This window comes from Neofelis nebulosa, chromosome 1, assembly GCF_028018385.1.
Source record: "Neofelis nebulosa isolate mNeoNeb1 chromosome 1, mNeoNeb1.pri, whole genome shotgun sequence".
In the NCBI taxonomy this organism is placed as follows: Eukaryota; Metazoa; Chordata; class Mammalia; order Carnivora; family Felidae; genus Neofelis; species Neofelis nebulosa.
The window spans coordinates 239,217,607-239,244,277 of record NC_080782.1 but is presented as its reverse complement, the minus strand read 5'-3'; the positions used below and the strand labels follow the sequence as shown (position 1 = coordinate 239,244,277).

Here is a 26,671-nt window from a genome sequence, read left to right as displayed (position 1 = left end):
TTAGTTCCTTCCTCTCTGCTGGGCCCGGAGTCCCAGCTCACACCGTCCATCCAGCTTAGCTGGAGTAGTGGGCCCTTGCCATTTTGTTTGGCCACCCGGCATCTCGACCCCGTCTGTGTTTGGGGAATTTCTGCTGACTGGGTTTTGGTGGCAATTCCATGGAATTGCTACTGAGGGTGCTAATCTAATGAAAGGTGCTGGTGGGTGGCTGCACATCGTCTGGTCTTCAGTCTTCCTTGCTTCTAGGGCAGTGGCATGCAGCCGGGGCTCCATGATCACAAAGGCTCTCACCGTACTATGACACAACATGACACAACATGATGGCAACACAAAAGAGACGGGTCAGGGTTCCGCCTCTCCTGGGTGAGGACAGCACCACAGGAGGCTGGGAGGGGGCCCTCTTGGGGCAAATGTGGCATCGACGCTGACAGCATTAACAGTCGCCAGAAACCCACGTCTGGTAGAAAAGACACAAGACCAGAGCCAGCCACAGAATTCCCGCACTCCCAATCCATGCGCGATCGGGAACACGCATGGCGACTTACTAAAGACAAAAAAAAATAAATACATGTGTGTCACTCACCGATCCCTCTCGCTGATAGAGCAGCAAAAGACAAAGGACTAAGAACCAAAGCAAAACCCTGATTGCCTTTGCGATCCAACGCTCCCTACCGAGAGTAAAAAAGTGCCCTTTTCTGAAACCTGATAATAGAAAGGAATCTAAATAAGTCTAAGCATTTGACAGGTTTTTAAATTCTGATTTGCAAGTTGAACCGTTTAAACCTCTTCGGTGTTTTCAGATCAGCGAGCTTATAAGAAGCTGTGAATCAGCTTCCACTATTTGTGCTGTCTTAGGAATGACACTATCGAGTTTCCGCCTACAATTTCTGTTCCCACCAGGCTCTCCTCCCGCCGGGCAAGGCTGTGATGGGGAAACTGGCAGAGCCAGTTGGGTAAATGAGCAGTAGCTGGTAGAGAAATGACTAACAGCTGCAGCCACAGCCGGGTGCAAATGCAGAACCTCACACGGAACAATCAAGAGATTGTTTTTAGAACTCGGCTGACATCATACACCGGGAGCCTTTTATTCGTCATCTGCACGGAACAGAGAAAGAAAGGGGCACTAATTACAGAGAGGCTGCTCAGGGAGCAGTCCGGATTTTACAGCAGGAGCCTGCCCTCTCCTTGTTTGTGATGGTGTGAACAATAACCTTGTTTCCCGTCTCTGATACAGGGTGCACGAGAACTGGAATGGTGATGACAATATCACCCCTATTTCCTTACCTATGTCACCGGGCTGCCTGTCTGGACCATCACCTGGGATGCGCTCGTTCCTTTGGATTTGTATGCTCATTTTTAAGCCAAGATGAGAATTACACACTAGTGGTGAAACGGAGAGTTTTGAAAGGCGTGCCTAATTATTCAGTGTTGTGCCTTCTGGCACTAACTGGGATTTCCTAGGTCCCAGTGAGCCCTGGATTAGATCGAGGTTGGCAAACTCTGGCCCATGGGCCGAAAGTAGCCACTGCCTGATTTTGTAAATAGAGTTGTACTCAGACCCAGCCACGCCCATCGTTTGGCTACCTTCGTGACTATCTTCTATGGCTGTGTTCATGCAACAGTAGTAGAGCTGAGAAGTTGCAACGGAGACCATCTGACCTGCAAAGCCTAAAATATTTACTCTTTACCCTCGACTGAAAAAGCTTGCTGACCCCTGAGACAGATGCTTGTCTCGTTTCTCAGCACTACAGAGTTGATATGCTAACTAATGCAGTCATATGAACTGTTTCCTCAGTTCTAACCACATGTTTGCCTGGGACAAGACAGAATCAAGAGGGCAAATCAAAGGTTCTCTTCCAAACATGGACTTCCTTGGAATTTCAAATGTGACCAAATGATTGAATTCTTTTTTTTTTTTTTAATTTTTAACATTTTTAAATTTATTTTTGAGAGACAGAGCATGAGCGGGGAAGGGGCAGAAAGACAGGGAGACACAGAATCCGAAGGAGGCTCCAGGCTCTGAGCTGTCCACACAGAGCCCAATGTAGGGCTCAAACCCACAAACCGTGAGATCATGACCTGAGCTGAAGTCAGACGCTTCACCAACTGAGGCACCCAGATGCCCCGATGATTGGAATTCTAATGTAAACACACAACAGAGAGAACTAAAATAAAAGCCCACCGGCCTAATCCAGGAAGGATTTGCTTTTATAGTTGAGGGTCTGAAGGATGAGACTGTGTGACCTTTCCTGACCACATAATAGATCTTTGGTTTAAAATCCCCTAAAAAACCAAGGTGCCTGGCTGGCTCAGTCAGTAGAACATGTGACTCTTGATCTCAGGGTTGTGAGTTCAAGCCACACATTGAGGGTAGAGTGTACTCAAAAAAAAAAAAAAAAAAAGAAAAGAAAAAAAAAGAAAGAAAGAAAATCCTCTAATGAACCAGTTAGAATATACCTGTTGAGAATCTAGCTTAGTTGTTATTAACCCTTTTGAAGGGTGGGGGCAGGGGGTTAATACTTCTGAAAAAATGACATATACACAGACATCCACAATTTCATTTATAATTTCTGTGGGTTCTTGGGCTCCCAAGAAGATGATCCATGAGCCCCAGATTAAGAAACTGTGATTTTTTTTTTTTTTTGCTAGTTGTGGGAAAACAAATTTTACAAAGCACTAGTCAAAGGAACCTGTTTTCAATTAACTTAATTAGCAATTAGCAAGTACATACTTGGCAATTAATTTAAAATTAGCAGCATCTACTAAATGCCCAATAAGTGGGTACATACAATAACACTGACATTGAAAGAAGAAAGAGATGATTGTTGTTTAATAAGGTGAGAGAAGGCTTCATGGAAGAAATGTGATTTACCTAAGCTCTGAAAGAATATCGAAGTGTGAGATGTGCACAAGGGAGCAGGAGGGGCTGGCCCAAAACTGTCTTCAAGGTTCAGAGAATTCTCAGTCTTGGGTTTCTTCCCTGTTGGCCCCAGGCAGAGGAGCATCTAAAACGTCCCTAAAGGAACCTCCAGATTCTGAGGCTTCAGAAGAAATCTCTACACTTTGTCTATTCGCACCATTGTGACTTGCATTCGGGGCAACACTGGATCCCGGCCAAAGTGGGTTTCGTGGGTGCTTGGCCTAACGCTCTCTTTTGCCTTCTTTTTTCAACATTTTTTATTTATTTTTGGGACAGAGAGAGACAGAGCATGAACGGGGGAGGGGCAGAGAGAGAAGGAGACACAGAATCGGAAACAGGCTCCAGGCTCCGAGCCATCAGCCCAGAGCCTGACGCGGGGCTCGAACTCACGGACCGCGAGATCGTGACCTGGCTGAAGTCGGACGCTTAACCGACTGCGCCACCCAGGCGCCCCTCTTTTGCCTTCTTAAAATGTGTCATAATTTAACAAATAGGCAGTGGTATTTTCATTTTGAACCGAGCCCCCCAAATTTTGTAGCCAGTCCTGATCCCGGGGGAAGAATGGATCCAACAGTAATATGATCAAACGTGGGTAAGAAGGCAGCGAACCGTGTGGCTTCGTCCCCCAAGCTGGGACACCAGTCTAAAGGGTGAGGGAGCTCCAGTTCTCATGTGCCATATAGACGGCTTGTCACCAGTTCTTATGGGTCAATTTAAACTCCTTCAAATGATCAGATGAAGCTAATTATAATCTTCTAATTTCGCTCATAGCAAGGGATGCCCCACATTTCACTTGGGCAATTAAAACCTGCTTTCCTACATTTTAGGTTTTCTATCACACTTTTTTAAAGAAGAAAACCAATCCATAAATGCTATGACTAAATGGAGGGAGAAAGATTGTAAGATTTGTTTATTTTTTAAAATATTTATCTTGGGGGGAGGGCATAAGCAGTGTAGCAGCAGAGAGAGGGGGACAGAGGATCCGAAGCAGGCTCTGCACTGACAGGACAGAGCCCGATGTGGCGCTCGAACTCTCGAATGCGAGATCATGACCTGAGCCGAAGTCACACGCTCGACTGAGTGAGCCATCCAGGTGCCCCAAGATTTATTTTCAATTTCATTATTTATGTCTTTTATTTTAAAGCTCACTCTGTATTCTCATTTCTTCAAGTTGCTGTAACAATTCAGGTTGGTCTCTTTTACCTACCCTGAGTCTTTGGTTCAGGAGGCTCCAATCCTCTGACCTGCAATGAAGGACCAGCCTCTCCCCCTCTTTAAGCTTTACGATGTTCCTTGCACAGTTAATTCAAAGCCATTTCCCTCAGGACTTTGGTTGCCATTAGAGATTTGGCTTTTCTTCTGAGAATGGAGAACTCTACGTTTGAACAGAGTGAAAGAAAGCTTGCTACTTACTGCTGGAACTGCCAAGATTCTAACTTGGTTTAGAGAACTCAGTATTGGGGCACCTGGCTGGCTGTTGGTAGAGCGTGTGACTCTTGATCTTGGGGCCATTGAGTTTGAGCCCATGTATGGCTTTTTACTTAAAAAAAAAAAAAAAGGAATGCAGAACTTAGTATTTATCTGACAGATGACCACAGCAATTCCATTACTTTGAGAACAAATTTGAACTCTTCCTCGGGGCATAAATGCAAAATGTAAAACAAATGAGGCAGAAGGAAAATGACATTAATGGACCACATGCTTTCATAACGCTTCATTCAGGAGAGCCAACCACTTTCTATAAAAAGAATAATATCTGAACGTGATGATTAAGAAACCAGAGCTTGGCTAAGCTAAACACAGGACGTTCTACAGTCAAATTCAGGGTACTTTGATGGGAATGATCAGCCATGTAATTTAAGTCTTTTGTGACTAGACAGAAGAGGGAAGTTTGTGTGGTTCTAAAAGATCAAGAAGGGAGATGCCTTTAATCAGTGGTATTCAGGTGGGGTCTCTAGGTCCTAGAGGAGTCGCAGAGATCCAAATTATTTCTGTAATAAAATATGAAGGTGTCATTTGTTTTTTACCATGTTGACATTTGTACCAATGCTGCTAAAGCAACGGTAGGTAGAGGTACAGGGTCCTTGGCCTGAGTCAAGGCCCTCAACTATACTAGGGGTCCCATTAAATCTGTCACGGCCCTATGCTTGTAGTTACAAAAAACGAACGAACAAACACACATGTCAGTTTCACTGAAGAATGCCCATGATGATGTAGTAAAACTTTAAATCTCAACCTTTTAAATAGTCTTAAAAAATGAAACTTTTAATGTCAACCCTTGTAACAGTCCACATAACAAGATGGAAAGTACTCATAGAGCACTCCTGTTGCACATGGAAGTACAGTAAATGTCTCGAGAAGTCCTTAAGCAATAGTTTGAGTTGCAAGCCTTTGGTTTCCATGGTGCACTATTTGTACTTGAAAGAATGACTGACGGACTGTGGTCGCTCAGACTCGAGTTTGTTGGACACGTTCTCAAAAATCCCGTCACTGAAAGGAAAACAACAGAAGGTATTTGTTGCCAATAGTAAAATTCAGGTTTCGAGCGGAAATGAGGTTATTGAAAACCTGTCCGTCACCATGGACTTGACAGCTTTCCAATATCCCAAGAATTTTCTGACAAGATTGGTGTTGATATGAACAGGAATGCTTTTTTGATACGTATAGCAACATTTGGAAGACCTGCAGAATTCAGACAACCAATATTTTTCAAGAGATCAATGCTTGCCGTGACCAAACCATGCATGGGTAAAGCACCCACTGAGAGTGCGAACGAGAACAATAGAGTTTAACGTAACAGCATGAATCTGAAACTACACTGTGACTCACCTTTAAGAAATGACGCTGGTTGAGAAACTCAAACCCACCATTATTTTTTTCTTAATTTTTTTTTTTTTACATTTATTTTTGAGAAACAGAGTGAGACAAAGCGTGAACAGGGGAGGGGCAGAGAGAGTAGGAGACACGGAATCCGAAGCAGGCTCCAGGCTCTGAGCAAGCGGTCAGCACAGAGCCTGATGCGGGGCTCGAACCCACAAACTGTGAGATCATGACCTGAGCCGAAGTCGGATGCTCAACCGACCGAGCCACCCAGGTGCCCCAAGCCCACCATTATTTGAAAGGGCTGTTGAAATACTTCTTCTTCCACAGAAATATCTGAGTGAGGCCAGATTTCCTTATACACTTCGACTAAGAAAACATATTGGGACAGATTCAAATGAAATGCCAAAGCAGAGAGAGGACTCCTGTCTTCTATTTAAGCTAGACATTAAGGAGATTTGCAAAACTCCCAGACAGCACCACTCTTCTTACTTTTTTTTGGTTTGCTTTGGAAAATACTTTCATAAGAAAGTGTTATTTACGTGATGGGGTTATTACTGTGCTTTTACATAAATCAGTAAGTATTTTTACAATTTCTCAATCTTATTTTTTAATATCAGTAATGTAGCCTGTTGTAAACAAAAGCTCTCGAGGCTCGTCAGCTTTTCTAACTAGGCTCCCAATGTGGGGCTTGAACTCATGACCTTGATATCGAGAGTCACGCGCTTCACCAACTGAGCCGGCCCGGCGTCCCAGGCTCTTCAATGTTTAAGAGCCTAAAGGGGTCCTGAGACCAACAAGTTTGAGAACCCTTGCCTTATATGAACTAAATACAATTGGAGGACACACAACCAACAATGAGTGCTACAGATTCTAAAGGAAGCCTCCAGCATGAGATGACTGAATCCAACCAATTTCATGGCGAATTTGGCCTCTTGCCATTATATTTGATCCAGAACAGAAAGGATATTAACCTTTTATTTTTTTTTCTCATTAAATTCCACCACTTGGCAGTAACTATGTTAAGAGGAGCAGATTAGTCGATTATGTAAGGAAGGTTCCCCTGGGTTTGGATTTAGATTGTTATACTACTTGATTTTCCCACTCTTGAGTTCCCCTCTTGCCCAAGACCATAAATGCAACAATTTCCCAGCATCATTCCAGGAGTCTAAACAGTCTTTGGAACAGCTGCAGAATGTTGACGGTCTCAGGATTCCTTAAAGGAATCTTTAAGGAATTTTTCTGTGGGTAGGGGAAGCCACCGCCCGTGACTCTTAATTAAATGTTGAAAGCTCGCGCCCGCCCGCAACAATGAAAGAAACTGTGGATTCCTCAGAATCTCAGTGCAGATAAACTGTCCCCTCTTCCATAAATAAGGACTTGCTCCAGAGAACTCTCTATCGCCTTCTTCCTTTCTGTTTAGTGAAAAGGCTATGCTTGATAAATGGGAAAAGCAAACGGGTGGCTTCCGTGACTGCATTCACTTGAACACATTCCTCCTGGCCCTGACTTCCTTCCTAAGGCTCACAGCTGGTTGAACTGCAGGGCCTACCTGCCATGGGAGGGACGGAAATGCAGCCAGGGCCAAGGCGATTTTCTCCAGGGACACGCTGAGCAATATCCCAAACATAGATTCACTTTGCTGGGGATGAGACCAGAGGGTACACACAGCACCCACAGCTCCTCAGCACTGCACTGGGTCCCGGTGCAGGAAGGGACGGGGACCCAGAGCATAACGGGCCCCATGAAACTGAAGCCGGAAACATCTGGCCCGTGGGTGGCTGGTTTCTCCTTAGTTCCTTCTTCTGTGTCAGGGTTCATTACAATTGTCAATTTACCATTCTGAGTTGAAACCAGTAAGTTAGCAGAACATTTTGGGATGGGGAAGATCCCAGAAAGATTTCTACATGCAGATCAAATGAGCATACTCACGAATGGTAATGAGTTTATACCTCTGATACTGGGAGGATCTGGACATCAGTAATGAAAGGGAAACCTCAGGCACCCTTCCGCCCCCGTCAAATCACAAAGCTGCTTCTTACATGCCTCTCAATTTGACTGTTTTTGACTTTCATTTTTATCAGATTTTTGAAGTTCTGTTTTCTTTTTAATTTTTTAAAAAATATTTATTTTTACAGAGAGAGGGGCGCCTGGGTGGCTCAGTCGGTTAAGCGGCCGACTTCGGCTCAGGTCATGATCTCGCGGTCCGTGAGTTCAAGCCCCGCGTCGGGCTCTGTGCTGACAGCCCAGAGCCTGGAGCCTGTTTCTGATTCTGTGTCTCCCTCTCTCTGACCCTCCCCCATTCATGCTCTGTCTCTTTCTGTCTCAAAAATAAAATAAATGTTAAAAAAAAAAAATTTTAAATAAATAAATAAATAAATAAAAAATATTTATTTTTACAGAGAGAAAGAGAGAGAGAGACAGAGCATGAGTGGGGGAGGGGCAGAGAGAGAGGAAGACACAGAATCGGAAGCAGGCTCCAGGCTCTGAGTTGTCAGCACATAGCCCGACACGGGGCTTGAACTCACAGACCGCGCAATCATGACCTGAGCTGAAGTCGGATGTTCAACCGACTGAGCCACCCAGGCGCCCCAAGTTTTTAAAAAATGTTATTTATTTTTGAGAGAGTGCGGGCAGGGGAGGCATAGAGAGAGGGGGGAACAGAGGATCCAAAGGGGGCTCTGTGTTGACAGCAGCCAATGGTAGGGCTTGAACCTATGAATCACGAGATCATGACCCAAACCGAAGTCAGACGCTCAACCAACTGAGCCACCCAGGTGCCCCTTGAAGTTCTATTTTCTGAGAAGTTTTGTAAAATTTGGTGGCTTCACACAATGTATGGATGTTAGATGAGTGGTCTCAGTCGGGTCCTGAAGGCCCAGGGTAATTTCATCAGTCATCTAACACGAGAGGCCTCGCTACAGGTCCCTAATAGTTAAATACCTTTAAAAAGTTAAACTGATATTTATCTAGATAAAATGTGTATCTCTTCTTTCTCCCCATTAAGTCGATTGTATTAAGGTAACCTTTCCAATCTGCCCCAAACTGAATCAAACAAATAAATGAGTCAAACAACACTCTCCAGCCAAGACTATATCAAAGGCCCCAGTATTTCCAGTTTTAGTGACTCAGGAAACAAAGACTAAGTCTCAGACCTACTGACTCAACTAAATTGAATTATAAGGATGAAAACCAGACTCTGAACTATGGCAACCCTCTAGGGCAAGGCCGCCCTGAGCCGTGAAGGCATTTAGGTTCACTCCTTTTTAAAAGTGTGGTTACATTTGGGGGCAAACTTCACTCTCAGTGTAAAGTTAATTTCAAGTTCTTCTGCTCAGGAGCTAGATTTTCCCATGTTCCCAAATCGGTAATGTCTTCTTTGCAACCCAGAGCCTCTATACTCTCTGTTACTACAGAAAAGAAATAAGCAGACAGCCTTTCCACACAGTCAGCCACCCCAGTGAACAAACACAAAGGAAACTCAAGATATTTGTAATCACTCCCTGTGAAGCCTCTAGCAGAAGCATAGGTGGGTTGATTCCAACGGCATTCACTTCCTGCTCTTGCCATATGAGTAAATGTTAGGAAACAACAGTGCCCTGAGTACTCAGCCCACAGAGGACAACTGTGGGTGAAGAATTACCCAAAGATGGAGAAGAGGGACCCAGAGAAGCAACTTGCCTAAAGAGGTAACTTGTAAATACACTACTGAGGACACCTTGGAGACCCAGATCTCTAACGAGGTATCTGAAGTCCACTTCCTCAGGTCCGGAATGAACCAAAGAACGTTGTATGCAGCTATAAAAAAGAGAATTCTCCGGTGTTGATCGAGCATTATTTAAGGGAGAGAGAAGATATGGGGCACCTGGCTGGCTGAGTTGGTACAGCATGGAACTCTTGATCTCGGAGTTGTGAGTTTGAGCCCCATGCTAGGTGTAGAGACTACTTAAAAATAAAATCTTTAGGGGCGCCTGGGTGGCGCAGTCGGTTAAGCGTCCGACTTCAGCCAGGTCACGATCTCGCGGTCTGTGAGTTCGAGCCCCGCGTCAGGCTCTGGGCTGATGGCTCGGAGCCTGGAGCCTGTTTCCGATTCTGTGTCTCCCTCTCTCTCTGCCCCTCCCCATTCATGCTCTGTCTCTCTCTGTCCCAAAAATTAAAACATTTTAAAAAACGTTGAAAAATAAATAAATAAATAAATAAAATCTTTAAAAACAGAAAGGGAGAAGGAGAAGGATATGAGATTATAAGATCCTCAAGGGTAGGTTACTATCACTGATCTTTGCATCCACAGTGCCTGGCATGGTAACCAATATGTGGTAAATACTCAGTACATGCTCATTGATCTGTTTTATGGTAGAAATCTTGGCTATTAGAAACATTTTACCAGACATCCTGGATAAGCCTGAGGCCATTTAATTTTCTTAGGTCATCTAATTTTCCGTGTCCTAATTCAAAGTTTGCCAAGCACACCGCTGGTCACAGATGTGTTTTCCCCACTGTCCTGCTATCCGGAACATCCCTGGAGAGTGGGTACAAGTATTCTGGTCGCTGAAAAGGACTTTCTCCCACTATAAATTGATAAACTGGAATCCTGGCCCATGAAACGTGAGCATGGGTCAGTATACTAGAGTCTGAACTCGCTCCAGGTAAACTGATAATAACCGAGTTGCCAAACCGGTAACGCTCAGGACAAGACTTCTGCCTGCGCTAAGCCCTAAAGAGAGGGCCACAGATGCGAGGTCCTGCCTACGCTGTAGGCCACCAGTCCTGACACCAGTATGAAGCCTACCCACCACCGGCAGCAGTCTAATAGTGGCATAAATAAATAAGATGCAACTACGTACATAAATAAACATAAGCTTTAACACTTTTGCTGCTTTGGATGGTAAAAGGTAATGAGAAATGGAAGAGAACGGAGCAAACTAGGTGAACATACAGGTTTTGGAGGTTAGGAAAGCTAGGATTGCATTTGGTGGTTACTTTGTGAATTTAAGCAAATTATTTAACCTTCCTCAATCTCTCCATTTTCTTTGTAAAACTGAGACAATAATCATACCCATTTCATTAGGTTGGGAGGAATGAGAGAATCTACAAAAAGATTTAAAATTTTCCATTGCTAGCAAAATAGCGGACTAGAGAAAATCCTCCCACTACAGAATACTTAAGGATGCTGAGTTCAAAATTATTTTTTTTAATCTTTAAAAATGTATGGACTAGGTCTCAAGAGAGTAAAACATTCCTCTGAAATCAGGAATGAAGCTGTAGGATCAATCCAAGGAAATGAGACATTATCGGACATTCAGCTAGCCTGGAGGCACCTTCTGGTCCCAGATGGTCCAAGCTTTCATCTTAATGGAAACATGGGTGGGCAAGGGATTAGGGGGAAGGAGAACCAAAGACCACTACAGAAAGACAAGGCACATAAAAGGCTATGCCTTTAGAGAAATGTTAAATAAGGGAAAAACATGAACACCCCACCCAAGCAGTAGACAAGGAAAGTCATCTGTCTCAGTCTTGACTTTTAGTGGAAGAAGAAAAAGTCTTCCCGAGTCAGGTTGTCAGATTTAGAAATAAAAATACAGAGTGCCAGGGTTTTCTAGAGCAGGGAAACTATTCTACACTTGTCCAAATCAATAGAATGTACACCACCAACAAACCCTAATGTAAACTATGGACTTTGGGTGTTAAATCTGTGTCAGTGTTGGTTCGTTGATTGTAATAAACATACCATTCTGGTGGGAGATGTTGATGGAAGGGAGGCTGTGTGGGTGTGGGGAGGAGGGGTATGTGAGAACCTAGAACTAAATGGTCAGTTTTGCTGTGAACCCAAAGCTACTCTAAAAAATAAAATCTGTTTATTTTATATAAATAACATGCTTATACTAAAAATGTATTCATTGTCGATTTGAAATTCAAATTTAACAAGGCACCCTGTATTTTTTATGGCAACACTGCCCTTCATAATCCATGGCTATTAGCCAGACCTAATATGGATTTGGGTCATGAATTCACATTACCTGTCTAAAAACTGTAAACTAAAATATTTATATTAAATAGATCAAAGTTTGTATTGTCCCTAGGTGCCTGGTAAAAGCAAACAAAAAACTTCTTCCTATAAAAAAATGCATCTTTACCCCAGGCCTCAAAATATTCCCGCAGTAGGGGTGCCTGGGTGGCTTAGTCAGTGAAGTGCGATTCTGGCTCAAGTCACGATCTCATTGATCTCACTGTGCTGATGGCATGCAGCCTGCTTGGGATTCTCTCTCTCCATCTCTCTCTGCCCCTCCCCTGCTCTCTCTCTTTCTCTCTCTCGAAATAAATCAATAAACATTAAAAAAAAAAATTTCCCACAAATAGATTTCAAACAAATGTAACATTACAATAGAAAAATACAAGGAGGGGCGCCTGGGTGGCTCAGTCGGTTGAGCGGCCGACTTCGGCTCAGGTCATGATCTCATAGTCCGTGAGTTCGAGCCCCGCGTCGGGCTCTGTGCTGACAACTCAGAGCCTGGAGCCTGCTTCCGATTCTGTGTCTCCCTCTCTCTCTGACCCTCCCTCGTTCATGCCCTGTCTCTCTTTGTCTCAAAAATAAAAATAAACATTAAAAAAAAAAATTAAAAAAAAAAAAAAAAGAAAAGAAAAATACAAGGAAACAAAAGGACCACAGAAAAAAATACATGGACCAGACTCACCAGGACATTAGATATTGGACTAATCAGATATAGAAAATAAACCATTTAAATAAATAAATCAGAAATTGAAACCATAAGCAAGAAGAATTTTTATATGACCAGAAACATTAAAAAACTAACCTCTAGAATAGAGAAATATAATTATTGAAATGAAAAACTCAAAGAAACCATTAAAAAGCAGATTATACATGACTGAGTAAAAAATCAATGATCTAGAAGCCAGAATCCAGCACCAGGAAAAAGAAAGAAAAATATGAAGGGAAAGTAGAATACGAAAGCTTGAGTAAGAAGAACTAAAAAACATTCAATGAAATTCCAAAAGGAGAGGAAATTAGAATTTTCCAAAACCGATAGTAGTTTTGAGGACTGATAAACCCTCAGAATTAAGAAGCGTAAAGAATACCAAGAAAGATCACTTTATTATTCATCAGTGGATGAATCGATACAGAATATGTGGTTCATGCATACACAATGGAATACTACTCAGCCATAAAAAAAACCCACAAAATTTTGCCATTTGCAACAACATGGATGGATCTAGAAGGCAGAATGCTAAGTGAAACAATTCAGTCAGAGAAAGACAACTACCATCTGATCTCACTCACGCGGACTTTAAGAAACAAAACAAACACAAAAGAGACAAATGTAAAAACAGACTCAAGTATAAAGAACAAATCGATGGTTATCAGACGTGAGGTGAATGGGGAGACGAGTGAGATAGGCGAAGGGGATTAAGAGGACGCTTATCCCGGTAAGTGCAGAGTAACATACAGAAGTGTTGAATTGCTACGTTGTACATTATGTGTACAGTAATATAACACTGTACGTTAATTATGCTAGAATTAAAAAAATAAGAAATGAATAAAATTTTTAAAAAACCAAAATTCAGAATTCTGACTACCTTTTGAGAGAAAACAGCGTGCACAATCGTGGACCAACATGCAGGGAACTCCAGATATTTATAATGTTCTATTTCTTTTCTTCTTTAATGTTTATTTTTGAGAGACAGAGAGACAGAGCATGACTGAGGGAGGGGCAGAGAGAGAGGGAGACACAGAATCAAAAGCAGGCTCCAGGTTCCACACTGTCAGCGCACAGCCCGACGTGGGGCTCGAACTCACAAGCCATGAGATGATGGCCTGAGCCCAAGTTGGATGCTTAACCACTGAGTCCCCCAGGCGCCCCTATAATGTTCTATTTCTTTTTTTTTTTTTTAATTTTTTCTTAACGTTTATTTATTTTTGAGACAGAGAGAGACACAGCATGAACGGGGGAGGGGCAGAGAGAGAGGGAGACACAGAATCGGAAGCAGGCTCCAGGCTCTGAGCCATCAGCCCAGAGCCCGACGCGGGGCTCGAACTCGCGGACCGCGAGATCGTGACCTGAGCTGAAGTCGGACGCCCAACCGACTGAGCCACCCAGGCGCCCCTATAATGTTCTATTTCTTAAGATGTATGGTGATGGGGGGGGGGCAGAGGTTCACTTTATTATTATGCATCCTAATACACATGCACGTCAATATTCCTTTTCATTACCAAATATTTATAAAGACATGAAAAATGTTTAAAAAGACCTTATTGTGTAGTGCACAGAGCATTCAGTATCTAACGATAACACAACAGCTGCTGTGCAGTCACCAGAAGATCTCTAGTGGCATGGGCCTCAGGGGCACTGGGTTGCTAACACTTTCCAGCTAGGACCCCCTATTCATGCATGTGGCTGGTCTTGTCATGGCGACAACTCAGGACAATGAAGTGGTCCTTCTTCTTTAGCCAGCAGCCTGATTCACCTTTACCCCTTCATCCTCCTCATACATCTATCCATCCATCCAATAAATACTCAAGTACCTCCCAAGGTCTGGGAACCTCCAGACTTCAGCTTTCATCCAAAGTCCTATAGTTTGAAGAATCTTAGGGCAACAATCGGTCAGCAAGTTATAGATACATGACTGGAGTCTAGTCCAAGGTGTATCTGATCCCTCTCCCTTGACCACCCCTCTACCAGTGTGTTTTGAAATGGGTTGTTGTGATTCATAAACTTGCATAATACGTGATTCACAAGCTTCTCCCACACATTCGTGATTTTCATCCCCTCAATTCTGGTAACTGAAGCTCCCAGCTCACATGCACCGACGTGAAATGCCTTCATGACAGGTAACCAGGAGATTTTATCATGAACTGACTGCGATATTACAGAGGATCTGTGTGTAGGTTTCCTATTGGTGCTGTGCCAAACTATCACAAACTTGAAATGAGATTTGTCACCTACAGCTCTGTAGGTGAAACGCCCAACAGGGGTCTTACCGGGCTAAAATGAAGGGCTCAGCAGGGCTGCATTCTTTCCTGGAGAATCTTTTTCATTGCCTTTCGCAGCCCCTGGATGTAGCCCATGTTCCTGGGCCGCTGGCCCCTCCTCCGCCTTCAAAACCAGCAATGTCAGATCCAGTCCGCACACAGAACTCCCCACACCCGCTCTTCTGCCTCCCCTCTCCCCACTTTTAAGGACCCTTGTGATTTCATTGGGTCCACCAGGTGATCCAGGATCATTCTCTAGTCTGGGCATCAGCCGATGAGCACCCCTAATGCCTCTTTGCCATATAAAGGAATATGTTTAGGTTCCGGGGATTAGGACGTGGACATCTTTGCAGGTAGGGGTGGAACTACTCCACCGCTCGTACTATGAGACATCACTCATTATTCCCGAATTTTCTCTCTAAATTAGATGATCAAAAAGTAAGCCATCAGGATCATGGTATCTCTACCTTCCAGAGAAATGATTTACTTAAGCCATGCCTTAATGTCTACCTTTATAGAAGATCCAAGTGTGACCGAACGACCTCTGTGTTTTTCAGAAACGATTGAAGTTACTGTTCAGCACGTTGTTCAACGTTCTTTTAATGTAAGAGCCTACCTTATAATTTTTTGCTAGAGTTTAATACCAGGAAAACTCCTGATTCAGCGGATGGATTCGCCAAATGAAAACAACGTGGACCACAGTCTTGTCTACCTTGCGCTGGTGGCCAGAAAATTTCAGAATGAAATTCACCCCACTTCCTGTAGTTTCTGTTTTGTTTTAGCTCTAAAAAAATTTTCTCATTTTGGGTTTTTAAAGTTACTGCAAGCACTCTAAAAAGTAGTCACTTCAGGGACGCCTGGGTGGCTCAGTCAGTTGAGCGTCTGACTCTTGATTTCGGCTCAGGTCACAATCCCAGGGTCGTGGGATTGAGCCCCCACATTGGGCTCCACACTAAGCGTGGAGCCTGCTTAAGATTCTCTCTCTCTCCCTCTACCCCTCTCCCCCACTCATGTTCTGTCTCTAAAATTTAAAAAAAAAAATCTTCTAAAAAAAAGTAGTCATTTCTGTCTTAATAAATATAATGAAAACATCTATTAACCTTTTTTAAAAAAAGAGATCACTTTCACCTACTTTTGAAAAACTTACAAGTGCTTTAGCAGGTTCAGAATACTGTAATTAAGAAATATTAAGATTTTCTAAGAATTTATGCCTAATATGTACTCAAAAGAGATCTGGTGAATAATGCCTAATCACCAGTGAGCACTATAGCATTTTATTAAATCTAGCTCCACGGACCTAAACGCTGCTAGGATATTCTATGGTTTCAAGGCCCCGAACCACCACAGTTAATAGGGGAAAGCATAGATAGCAGGGGATATGCCTCCCACTCTTACCTCTATAAGTGGCCGCTACAGGTTCCTTTGGCCACACTTTCACATGCAGAGCGATTAGGTACAAATAAGCCCCCCAGCATTTATGTGGGACCACAGTGCAGCCTGACCTGCCTTTTCTGCTTGGTACTCCTTTAATCACCTTTACGCAACCTGTGCCTCCAGCAAATGGGACCCTTCGGGGTTCCCCAAAATTCCTTAACTGACGCTGTGCTCTGTACTTAAGCGTATTGCCCCATCTTCTCACACTCCGGGAGTCCGCCCATGTGCATCGTTTTTAAAAATAATAATTTCCTAAGTTTATTTATTTACTATTGAGAGAGAGGGCAAGCTGGGGAGGGCAGGGAGAGAGAGGGAGACACAGAATCGGTAGCAGGCTCCAGGCTCTGAGCCGTCAGCACAGAGCCCGTGAGATCATGACCTGAGCAGAAGTCGGATGCTCAACCCACTGGGCCACCCGGGCGCCCCTCCCCCACGTGCATTCTTAAAGGCCACCTTCTCCGTCCTGCCTCCTGCCATGCAGCCTCTCTCTTGTGAAACCCCACGGTACTTTGTTTCTCATGGTTCTTACATTCTATGTTCCACTTTGTAATGCAACTGTACGTGCACAGACACACACACATGCTTACGAACCATTTGCATCATTATCTTTATAATCCCTTTTAGAAGAAAGTGCCTTGTAAATGACATGCGCTCAAAAGTATCCATTGAATTTAACTGCATATAAATTCCCACATATAATTTAATTATATGCATAAATTTTGTGCTAATAGGAATAAAAACCACGCTACCACTTATCACGCTGCATTACATTTCGCGGACCAGTTTATCTGGATAGTTCGCCCAGAGGTTTGTTGAAATTCGAATATATTTAATTTAAGATTCAACAGCTCCCTCTAGTGGCCTCTGTGGGCAACTGAGCTTGCTGGACTCCAGAGTTAAAACAATTTCATTTTATTTTCGGTACTTAAATTTGAAGTGGTTCTCAATAATTTCAGTTTTAATGTTAAAAACTGATTGCCACTGAATGGTAAATTTCATTTGGCATAAAAGTGTCATTTTTACGCCAAGAATAAATATAGGCAGTTATTGGTCAATGGTTTCCATCTCAAATGACTATAAACCTGTTGTTAAAAATATGAATATATTTTAATTTAAATGTTAATAAATATTTGATTAAGGTTACAAAGCAAGTTTTCAGAAGGTCACGTATACTTTACCAGTACATGAGAATGACTATATCTTGGAACTCAGTGACAATACACAACACTCTATTTTTGCCTTTTCCAAATTCTGGAACAGTATCAGTTACAAATAACTTAAAAGCTCAAGCATTTTAACTATACAATCAAATGTTCAAGTTGAAATGGAACAACGTAAAACAAGGAACCAAGTAAAACTGCAAAACGTTAAACCCCAAAGTATAGCTCTTAATGAGGCCCAAATCTCTTAAGACACCATGCCCGTGGTCTGGGGGTTTCCGCCGTGAAGGGAAAAGCTAAGGAGGTCAAGGTCTGGCTGTTGGTGGGTCTCCACACTCCATGGCGGGCTTCCCAAGGAAGCAGCCCAAGCCACAGCATCACACAGTGAGAGGCTAAGCTCCAATGAAGCTAACTGTCTGAATTCTGGAAGAGCACAAAATGCTGCAGCTGGCCACAGGCTCTCCAAAGAACTCCAGGGACAAACTGGTGGGGATCCCAACCTCCCCCGTCTTCACTGGCTCCAGAGAGGACAAGAAGAAACAGAAGGGCAACACTGAAATCTACAGCTATCATTGCTCATGTGACCTCCTTTGAGAAAATAAAACATCTATTTAATAGAAGCTTTTCTTGTACCCAGAATGTCTCTTTCCCTTTGGATTCCCACTGTTGCCTAGGATTCCAACAATTATTTACAAGCATTATAATTTTTGTGAATACTTTGATAGTTTCCCCTCTGGAGTGTGTTTTTATATAAAATCTGACTTCAGAGAAGCGTTTTCGTTAATGATATTTATTCTAATTGGGAAGGATGCACAAGAGGAAAAAAAAAAAAGAGAACACACACACACACACACACACTGTAAGTTAGATAATCGTTTAGTGTGCGACATAAAAAAAATGTTTTAAAATGCACAAAAATTATTGCTGGAGATTTTTTTTCATCCTTTTACCAAAAAGCAAAACAGAACAAAAAACATATAGAAATTGGAACTAATTCTACTGCTATTAAATTGGTAGTTATTCTATAGTATGTTATAAAAATGCATAGCGTTTTTCGCTTTCATTGATAAAAATCATATAAACTTGGGGCTCCTTCTTCTTTAGAAACACATTCACTTTCCCTGAGTATCACCCAAATTATAATAATATGCCCACTGAAATCCACCCAGTCAGGGATGTTTCACCACTCTCCTTCATACTAAATATTAAAAACAGGCTGAGTAAATTTTTAAGAGTTTATCATAATTTCTTTTCACCAAATGATTCTGAAGTAAGATATAACGGAATATGATAATCCACTTACACAACATACAAAAAATTTGGAACCCAAATGCCATCACGTAATTTGTCCACAAACAAATACAAATAGTTAAAAATTGAAAAAAAAATGCATCAAGGAAGCAAGATATTTTTCACTTCAGGTCAACGGTAAATGGCAAATGACATCAGGTAAGGTTGATGGTACACGAAATCAGTGAACTTCAACAAAGCCATCCAATCACCTAGCTAAGAACCTGCACCTTCTTGTCATCAATGGCTTCTAATAGATACCTCTGAGTTTCTGACATGTAATGTAATCTCAGATTAGATTTTCTAAATTTCTCATTGCTAACTCAGTCAAAGCTTCCCATACGCCTTTACCCACTTTAGTTGGAGAATAAGGAATACAAAGATGTTTCATTCAATACTTAAATGGACTTCCTTAGACTCTTTACTTGTCTGTCTTTAGCCCCAATGTGGAAATCACGTCTGTAAATAATGCTGAGACAAACATGATCTTTTGCAACACTTCTATCTATCCATCAAAAAAGATACTTTGGCCTTACAACCATGAAGTGATTATTAATATAACTTAATTTATAAAAGACCTAAATACGTGATACACATGTATATGTATACTAAAATGTGTTAAACCCTAAAGTTATATCCATCCAATAAAAAGCAAAAGGCCCCAGAACACTCCCAGGTTTTTATCACAACAAAATATCTCAAGAATGTAACAGCCTCATGTTTGATTTTCCACTGGGGCGAGGTGACTAATTTGCATTCGTTTACAAAATAAAATCATCCCCAAGTTCGCCCACCAGTGGATTGGCCAAAACAGCAGAATAGTTGGTGGCAATACTGAACATTAACAAAGTTCGTTTATGACCCAGAATTATAGTAAGAGGAGGCCTTAACTTCAAAAAGGAAGACGTCACCCAAAGGGCCTGACGGGGGGAGGGGGGGGGGGGTATATGTTGAAAGTCAAGAAAAACATGAAGCCGTCAGTCTGAGGCTCCAGAAGAAACAGAAGAGACAGTGGGGTGGGGGAGGGGATGGAGGTCTGGAGGCCATTCTTACCAGGTTCGGAGCACTGGCGACTCTTAAGGACAAGTCCTGGAAAGGAAGGAAAAGATGTGCTGTTAGTGCGCAGATGTGTGAGAGATCACTGGAAGTTAAATTAGAATGTCAGTTCTCGATTTGATCTGAAAAAAATATATTGAGAAAAAATAAATTGTGCGCACACACACACACACACACACGCGCGTAAATGCATGCGTATACATTTACACACCCTTGACAGCAGATTTTAAGAGCACTGAGAAAATGATGCATTCTACCTAACATATCTGGATCACACCGCAACCCCACGGTTCTGGCTGTGTTATTCCGTAACGATGAGCCCTGGGTTTCAAATTCACTGATCTCTGGTTAAGTGCACAGGCTCTGAAGCCAGACTGCATAGGGTCAAATCCCAGACCGCGGTTTCTTGCTGCGTGACCCGGGGCAGTGATTTCATTTCTCTGCCAGGCTAACGGCAGAGAATGGAGTGAGGACTAAGTGAATTAATATCCACAAAGGGCTTGGAGCACTGCCTGGCACATTGCATGTTTCCATCTTGGGGATTTGCTCTCTGGGGCGAAAAACTGGGCAGCTTCTCGGGAATCCTTGCTCCTTTGCAGACATTTATTAGCTCCCTCCACTGGCCCCCCACTTGGTCCCCCACGTGTGGAGAACTTCTGCTCCCCAGTCCCTACAGCCTCATCCCATCCTTCCGGAGCCCATCACCAGCCCTTGCCTTCCAGAAGCACCCTTCATGGAAGCTGCCTGCCCCTTCCTAGTTAGGATCATGCTAATTTATGCTCATCATACCATCTGGATGGGCAGCTACCTATTCACTCTTTTATTCACCAACCCAACACGCGTTTATTGAATGCTGGCAGTGGGCCTGGGTGGGAACGACGGAGGCCCGCCGTCTCTGCACCCATGTGATTTATCGTGTCTTTAATCCCATGGTGGGGGGGGCAGGCCAGGCGGGGACAGAACTGTCACCCTATTGCTGGAACTGTGTGCCATACCACACATCCTGGAGTGTCCTGTGGGGCTTGTCTCTAAACAAGGACACAATAAAACCTCTGGGAGAGAAAACGCTAGAGACACAATAGCTCATGAGGGTAACGGCAAGGGAGGAGGGGATCGGATGCAGGGTGCTCAGGCTCTGGGGCTCTGCACGGGTCCCTGGGGCGCGGAGCCCGCCTGGGTAGAGTCAGTAATGTCAAGTGCAGCCCAATGACCTTGCTGGGTTGTGGCCACAGAGAGGCAATTTTAAGCCAATGTTATGGGTGTAGTTTGTATCACTTTCCCACCCAGCTGCTGAGGAAGGATGCTCCAAGTCCTTTCAGCGAGACCTCAAGGAAGTTGGAAGTCAGCGAAATAACATTAGTGCAACGGCCAGGGTGCTGTCAGAAATGGGAAGAATTCCCCTTTGGACACCGCTGAGGGTATAACTCTGCTGGGAAATGGCCATCCCGGCTACAGGCGGGGCAGCCGCTGCCCATCAGAGTGACCACGTCATAGGAGGAGCGCCACCGTGTGACAGAAGGGTCACGCTGGTCTCAGCCTGCCTGCCCAACCAGGAGGAATGGCCCAGAAGCAGAGCAGAAGGACAAAGCCACACACCGAGACCGTAAGAACATCTGAGGAAAAGGCACAGAGCATCCCAAACCCTGCCAGGGGACGGAGGGGCTTGGATGGGGGTTCCTGCCATTTTACTGTGGGGCTCGGAACCCAGACACTTGTCACCGTGGCTACCACCCCCCGACACACACTACAAGTGCCGTCCACATCACGGTAGGGCTGGGGTGCAGGTCACAGCAGAAAACAGAGCAACATTCACTTCATGTCCACACAGGAAGCGTGAGGCCAGCACTCAGGGGGGTTCGGGAACACGAAACTTGCTTCGGGGTTATGGTGAAGTCTCACTAAGTGAAGAAAGTATCCAGGTCATTTAGAAATGACAGGCCTTGGGGGCGCCTGAGTGGCTCAGTCAGTTAAGCGTCCAGCTTGGGCTCAGGTCATGATCTCACGGTCCACGAGTTCGAGCCACACAGAGGGCTCTGTGCTGACAGCTCGGAGCCTGGAGCCTGCTTCAGATTCTCGCTCTCTCTCTCTCTCTCTCTCTCTCTCTCCCTGCCCCTCCCCTGCTCATGCTCTTTCTCTCTCTCAAAAATAAAATAAACATTAAAAAAATATATATTTTAAAAAAAGGAAATGACAGGCCTTGCTCTGTTGAGAAATTACTGCGATTACCATAAAGATCTAGAAAGTGCCACAAAAGCAACCAGAAAGGGAGGATGCCATGAGGCTGACACAGTGTGTGTGGATTACAATGTCAGCAATTAGGGCAATTCCTTTCCTCCGTCCCACGCTAAACCAAGCAATCTTTTTCTCTCTTTAATGTTTATTTATTTTTGAGAGAGACAGAGACACAGACAGAGTGTGAGAGGGGGAGGGGCAGAGAGAGAGAGGGAGACACCGGATCCGAAGCAGGTTCCAGGCTCCGAGCTGTCAGCACAGAGATGCGGGGCTCAAAGTCCCAAAGGCCAGATCATGAGGACACGTCACCAAGGGAACCAGCCGGGCGCCCCAAGCAATCTCTCCCTTCAAAGGAGCCCAGTAAGTAACAACGACCAACGTGGGCAGAAGACGTGCCCGACTTTGTTACAAACTAAGAAACGGAGGAAACAGGTGAATCGACTGTTTAACACGGTTTGACTATAAACTAACTGAGAAGACACGGCAGCCAAAAGAACATCTGAGAGAAAATTATTTTTTTATACTTTACATGATTGTATTTTTAAACTTTATTTTTTTAGTAAAAATTGTCAAGTAGCCTCAAAAACGGAGCCGAGGGGCGCCTGGGTGGCGCAGTCGGTTAAGCGTCCGACTTCAGCCAGGTCACGATCTCGCGGTCCGTGAGTTCGAGCCCCGCGTCAGGCTCTGGGCTGATGGCTCGGAGCCTGGAGCCTGTTTCCGATTCTGTGTCTCCCTCTCTCTCTGCCCCTCCCCCGTTCATGCTCTGTCTCTCTCTGTCCCAAAATAAATAAAAAACGTTGAAAAAAAAATTAAAAAAAAAAAAAAAAAAAAACGGAGCTGAAAATACCTCTATGAATCCACTGCCTAGATTCAACAGCCATCATTTCACTCCGCTCATGCCATGAATTTTCATTGTGCTGGGTTTTTAAACGGCAGATCCCAGTCTTCATGGTGCTTCACCCCTCGATCATTCAATATCCTCTTTAAAAGGGGACATTTTCTTACATAAGCATAATGCTTTCATCACACTAAACAAAATTATCATTCCGTAGTTAAGTCAGCCCTCTGGTTCCATGGTCATTTTGCTATAACCCCTGAGTTTACAAATAGGTGTTTTTCCAGAAGTTTGGCTCTAAGTCAGTTTCGATTTCAGAAAATGTTTCCCACAACAGCATCTTTAACCCATATATAACCTGAAATAGAACAATTGTCCGGCTAAAAATGGTAGAAAGTCGTGCTTACCGTGTAAAAATGTTCTATTTCTACAGAATAACCCGGAATAAACATCTTCGTATACATTGTCTTTGTCCGTGTTTAAAATTATTTCTATCCTAAGTGAAATTCAAGAATTAGGATCATCCTAAGAATCCTGTTTCATGCTGCCACACTTCTTTCCAGAAAGTGCTATAGACAAGTGCTTCTCACACCTTAATGTGCATTGGAATCACCTGGGCATCTTGTTAAAATGTAAATTCTCCTTCCAGACATCTGGGGAGGGGCTCTGCGGTGACATCATGCTATCTGCTCATGGTTTGAATGGTATCCCCTGCCCTCAAATCCATACGTTGAAGGGGCGCCTGGGTGGCTCACTCGGTTAACCGTCCGACTTCAGCTCAGGTCACAATCTCGTGGTCCGTGAGTTCGAGCCCCGCTTCGGGCTCTGGGCTGATGGCTCAGAGCCTGGAGCCTGCTTCCGATTCTGTGTCTCCCTCTCTCTCTGACCCTCCCCCGTTCATGCTCTGTCTCTCTTTGTCTCAAAAAAAACAAAACAAAACAACAAAAAAAAAAAACGTTAAAAAAAAAATCCATACGTTGAAGTCCTCAGTACCTCAGAATGTGACTTTATTTGGAAAGAGGGTTGATACGGATATAATTAGCTTAAAAAAATCTTTTAATGTTCATTTATTTTTGAGAGAGAGAGAGAGAGAGAGACAGAGTGTGAGTGGGGGAGGGGCAGAGAGAGAGAGGGAGATGCAGAGTCCCAAGCAGGCTCCAGGCTCCGAGCTGTCAGCACGGAGCCTGACGCGGGGTTTGAACTCACAGACTGTGAGACCCGAGCCGAAGTCGGCGCTTAACCAACTGAGCCACCCAGACACCCCCAGATATAATTAGTTTAGATGAGGTCACCAGGGTGGGCCTTCACCCACTCTGACCAATGTCCTCATTAAAAGGGGAATCTGGACACAGACATGCACACACGGAAAATGCCACGTGAAGACTGGAGCCACGACGCTGGAAGCCAGGAGAGAGAAGCCTGGAACAGATCTTCCCCTGGAGGCTTCAGAGGGAGCACAGCCCTCCTGACACCTCAGTTCGGACTCCCAGCCTCCAGAACTGTGAAACACTCAGTGTCTGTTGGTTAAGCCCTCAGTTTGGGGTCCTTTTTTCAACAGCCCTAGCAAACTAATGCACAACCCTTTGCACAGCCCGGGTTAGGAGGATTCCTACTTGGACACACCCCGGCCCTGTGTTTGGGGTTAGGATAATGACTACAAGCTTAGACTCTGCAGTCAGACGGGCCTGTGTTCCATAACCTGTCCTGGGTAACTTTGTAAATTACTGAATCAGGCTGAGCTTTGATTTCGTCACTTGTGACACGGCCATGCAGACCTGTCTTGTTAGGGTTTTGCAAGAGTTACATTACAAACACATGCAATATTCCAACTCTGCTGACCTTCAAGAGAGTACTTTTTAGGGCAAAAAAAAAAAAAAAGTGGAGAAAAACTCAAAAATTTGTAGGCAATCAGGGAACGGGTGGGTGGTAAGGAATGGAAGCACAGGTGTGGCTTACTCTTTCAAAGCTTTTTTTTCTTTCCTTTTTTGAAAAAGGGAAGTTAAAGAGAAATGGGACTTTGAAGGACTCACAAGGTCAAGGAAAATGTAATTTTTAGGATGAGCAGGACTTAATATCTTTTTTTATTATTTTTAAGGAATTTTTTAAATGTTCGTTTATTTTTTGAGAGAGAGAGACAGATCATGAGTGGGGGAGAGGCAGAGAGAGGGAGACACAGAATCTGAAACAGGCTCCGGCCTCTGAGCTGTCAGCACAGAGCCCGATGAGGGACTCGAACTCACGAACCGCAAGATCATGACCTGAGCTGAAGGTGAATGCTTAACCGACTGAGCCACCCGGGCGCCCCTAGATATCTTTTTTTTTTTTTTTTTTTTTAATATTTTTGTGTTTCTTTTTTTTAAGTTTATTTATTTATTTTGAGAGAGCGAGCGAGCGTGTGAGCGGGGGAGGGGCAGAGAGAGGGAGGGAGAAAGAAAATCCCAAGTAGGCTCCACACTGTCAGTGCAGAGTGAGACATGGGCTCGAACTCATGAACCGTGAGATCATGACCTGAGCCAAAATCGAGAGTAGGACACGTAACCGACTGAGCCCCCCGGGCGCCCCCTTGATTGTAGACACCTTGTCCTCATCCTCGCCACAGGTAGAACCCAGGGCACTGTCCCCAAACCCTGCCCCAGGTGCTGGGGAAGGGGCAGGGGGTGGTGTGGCTGCCTGGGTGCTCCACAGCCTGGAGCTGAGAGGCCGAGAGACAACTGGAGGCACAACTTGAGCAACGGTCGGCGTGAAGGGGTCAGAGGGGGAAGGCCGGGTAGAAGGAAGGGGATGCTATGGAACCCAGGGAACTCAAAGAAAAGCGAGAGTCCCACTCGACGAGGGGGCAGTGGGGCGCTGAGGGGAGAGCCCAGGGTAGGCGCAGCGTGCACGGGGAGGGAGTACTAAGTGCTCTGAGTGCTGCTCGGAAAACCCAGGCTCAGCCCACCGAGCAGGTGGATCGGGGGGAAGTTCCTCCGGGTGTGCCGACGTTTCCCACGTGACCTTGTGCCATCCTCCCACGCTGGCTCTGGGCTCAGACATGTGGGCGGTGCCCGGTGGGGCATTCACAAACGGGACACAGCAAAGGCTTGGGAAGCCCCATTTGGACCTGCTCGCGGTTCCCCTCTGCCACCACACGAAGAACATGTCCGGGCGAGCCTGCCGCGTGACGAGAGACCCCCGGCTGAGTAGCTCCATCACCCCAGCTGGGTGCCAGCTAGGTGAGGGGGCCCCGTCAAGCCCAGGTACATCCCCAATCTGTAAACCCACGAACTACACACATGCTCGGTGTCGTGAGCCACTAGGCTTCGGAGTGGCTCATTACGTGGCGTAACGATGGGAACTTGCTCAGCAGCCACGGCAATGACTCCTCTGGAAGACGAGAGCCCCTACCGCACACCCCAGTTGTGGGGCCAGTAATGAGAGACAGGTGGGGCACAGACGCCAGGAGCTCATCCTGGCAGAGAAAGAGGGACCACGGGAGCCACTGAAATTGGAGGGTCATGACCTTGATCACCTCGGCCAGCTTGAAGGGTCCTAATGTGAAGTCCAAGTGGGCAGCCTGTCAGTCAGTATTTCCCGTAAGGGTGTCTCTCTCGCCGCTGAGACCCAGTAGGTAAAATCTTTGTGCCCATCCTGTTTACACCAGAAGGCGCCCTCAAGCTATTAGGTGGCCAGCGGCTTGGCCAGATGCTGACCGGCAGGGGGCATCCGAGGCCGACGGAGCAAGCTTGGGCAAGACGGATGAGAGTTTTGTCCACAAGCTGCCCTGCGCCCCCCTCCCAGCCCCCGGAGTCTAAAAGTGTTTTGGTCTGAAAGTGCAGCACAGTTGCCCGCTCTGGGGTGGTTCACAGAATCCCTGTGTCCGTGACGGAGGGTCTGGCTGAGATGCAGGGTGGAGGCAGCAAGACTCCCGGGCAGGTCTGAAATCCGCCCTGACCTGGCAT

The 26,671-nt window shown here is 44.7% G+C and overlaps 1 protein-coding gene across 2 annotated transcripts in view; it reads right to left on the bottom strand.

The window, feature by feature from the left end:
* Nucleotides 1-26,671, bottom strand: part of SPATA13 (spermatogenesis associated 13) — a 351,830-nt gene that overhangs the window by 286,792 nt on the left and 38,367 nt on the right. For both annotated transcript variants that reach the window (XM_058689759.1, XM_058689767.1), the window contains exon 2: nucleotides 19,664-19,699. In XM_058689759.1, the coding sequence (XP_058545742.1) occupies nucleotides 19,664-19,699 (36 nt within the window). The remainder of the gene's footprint in view (nucleotides 1-19,663; nucleotides 19,700-26,671) is intronic.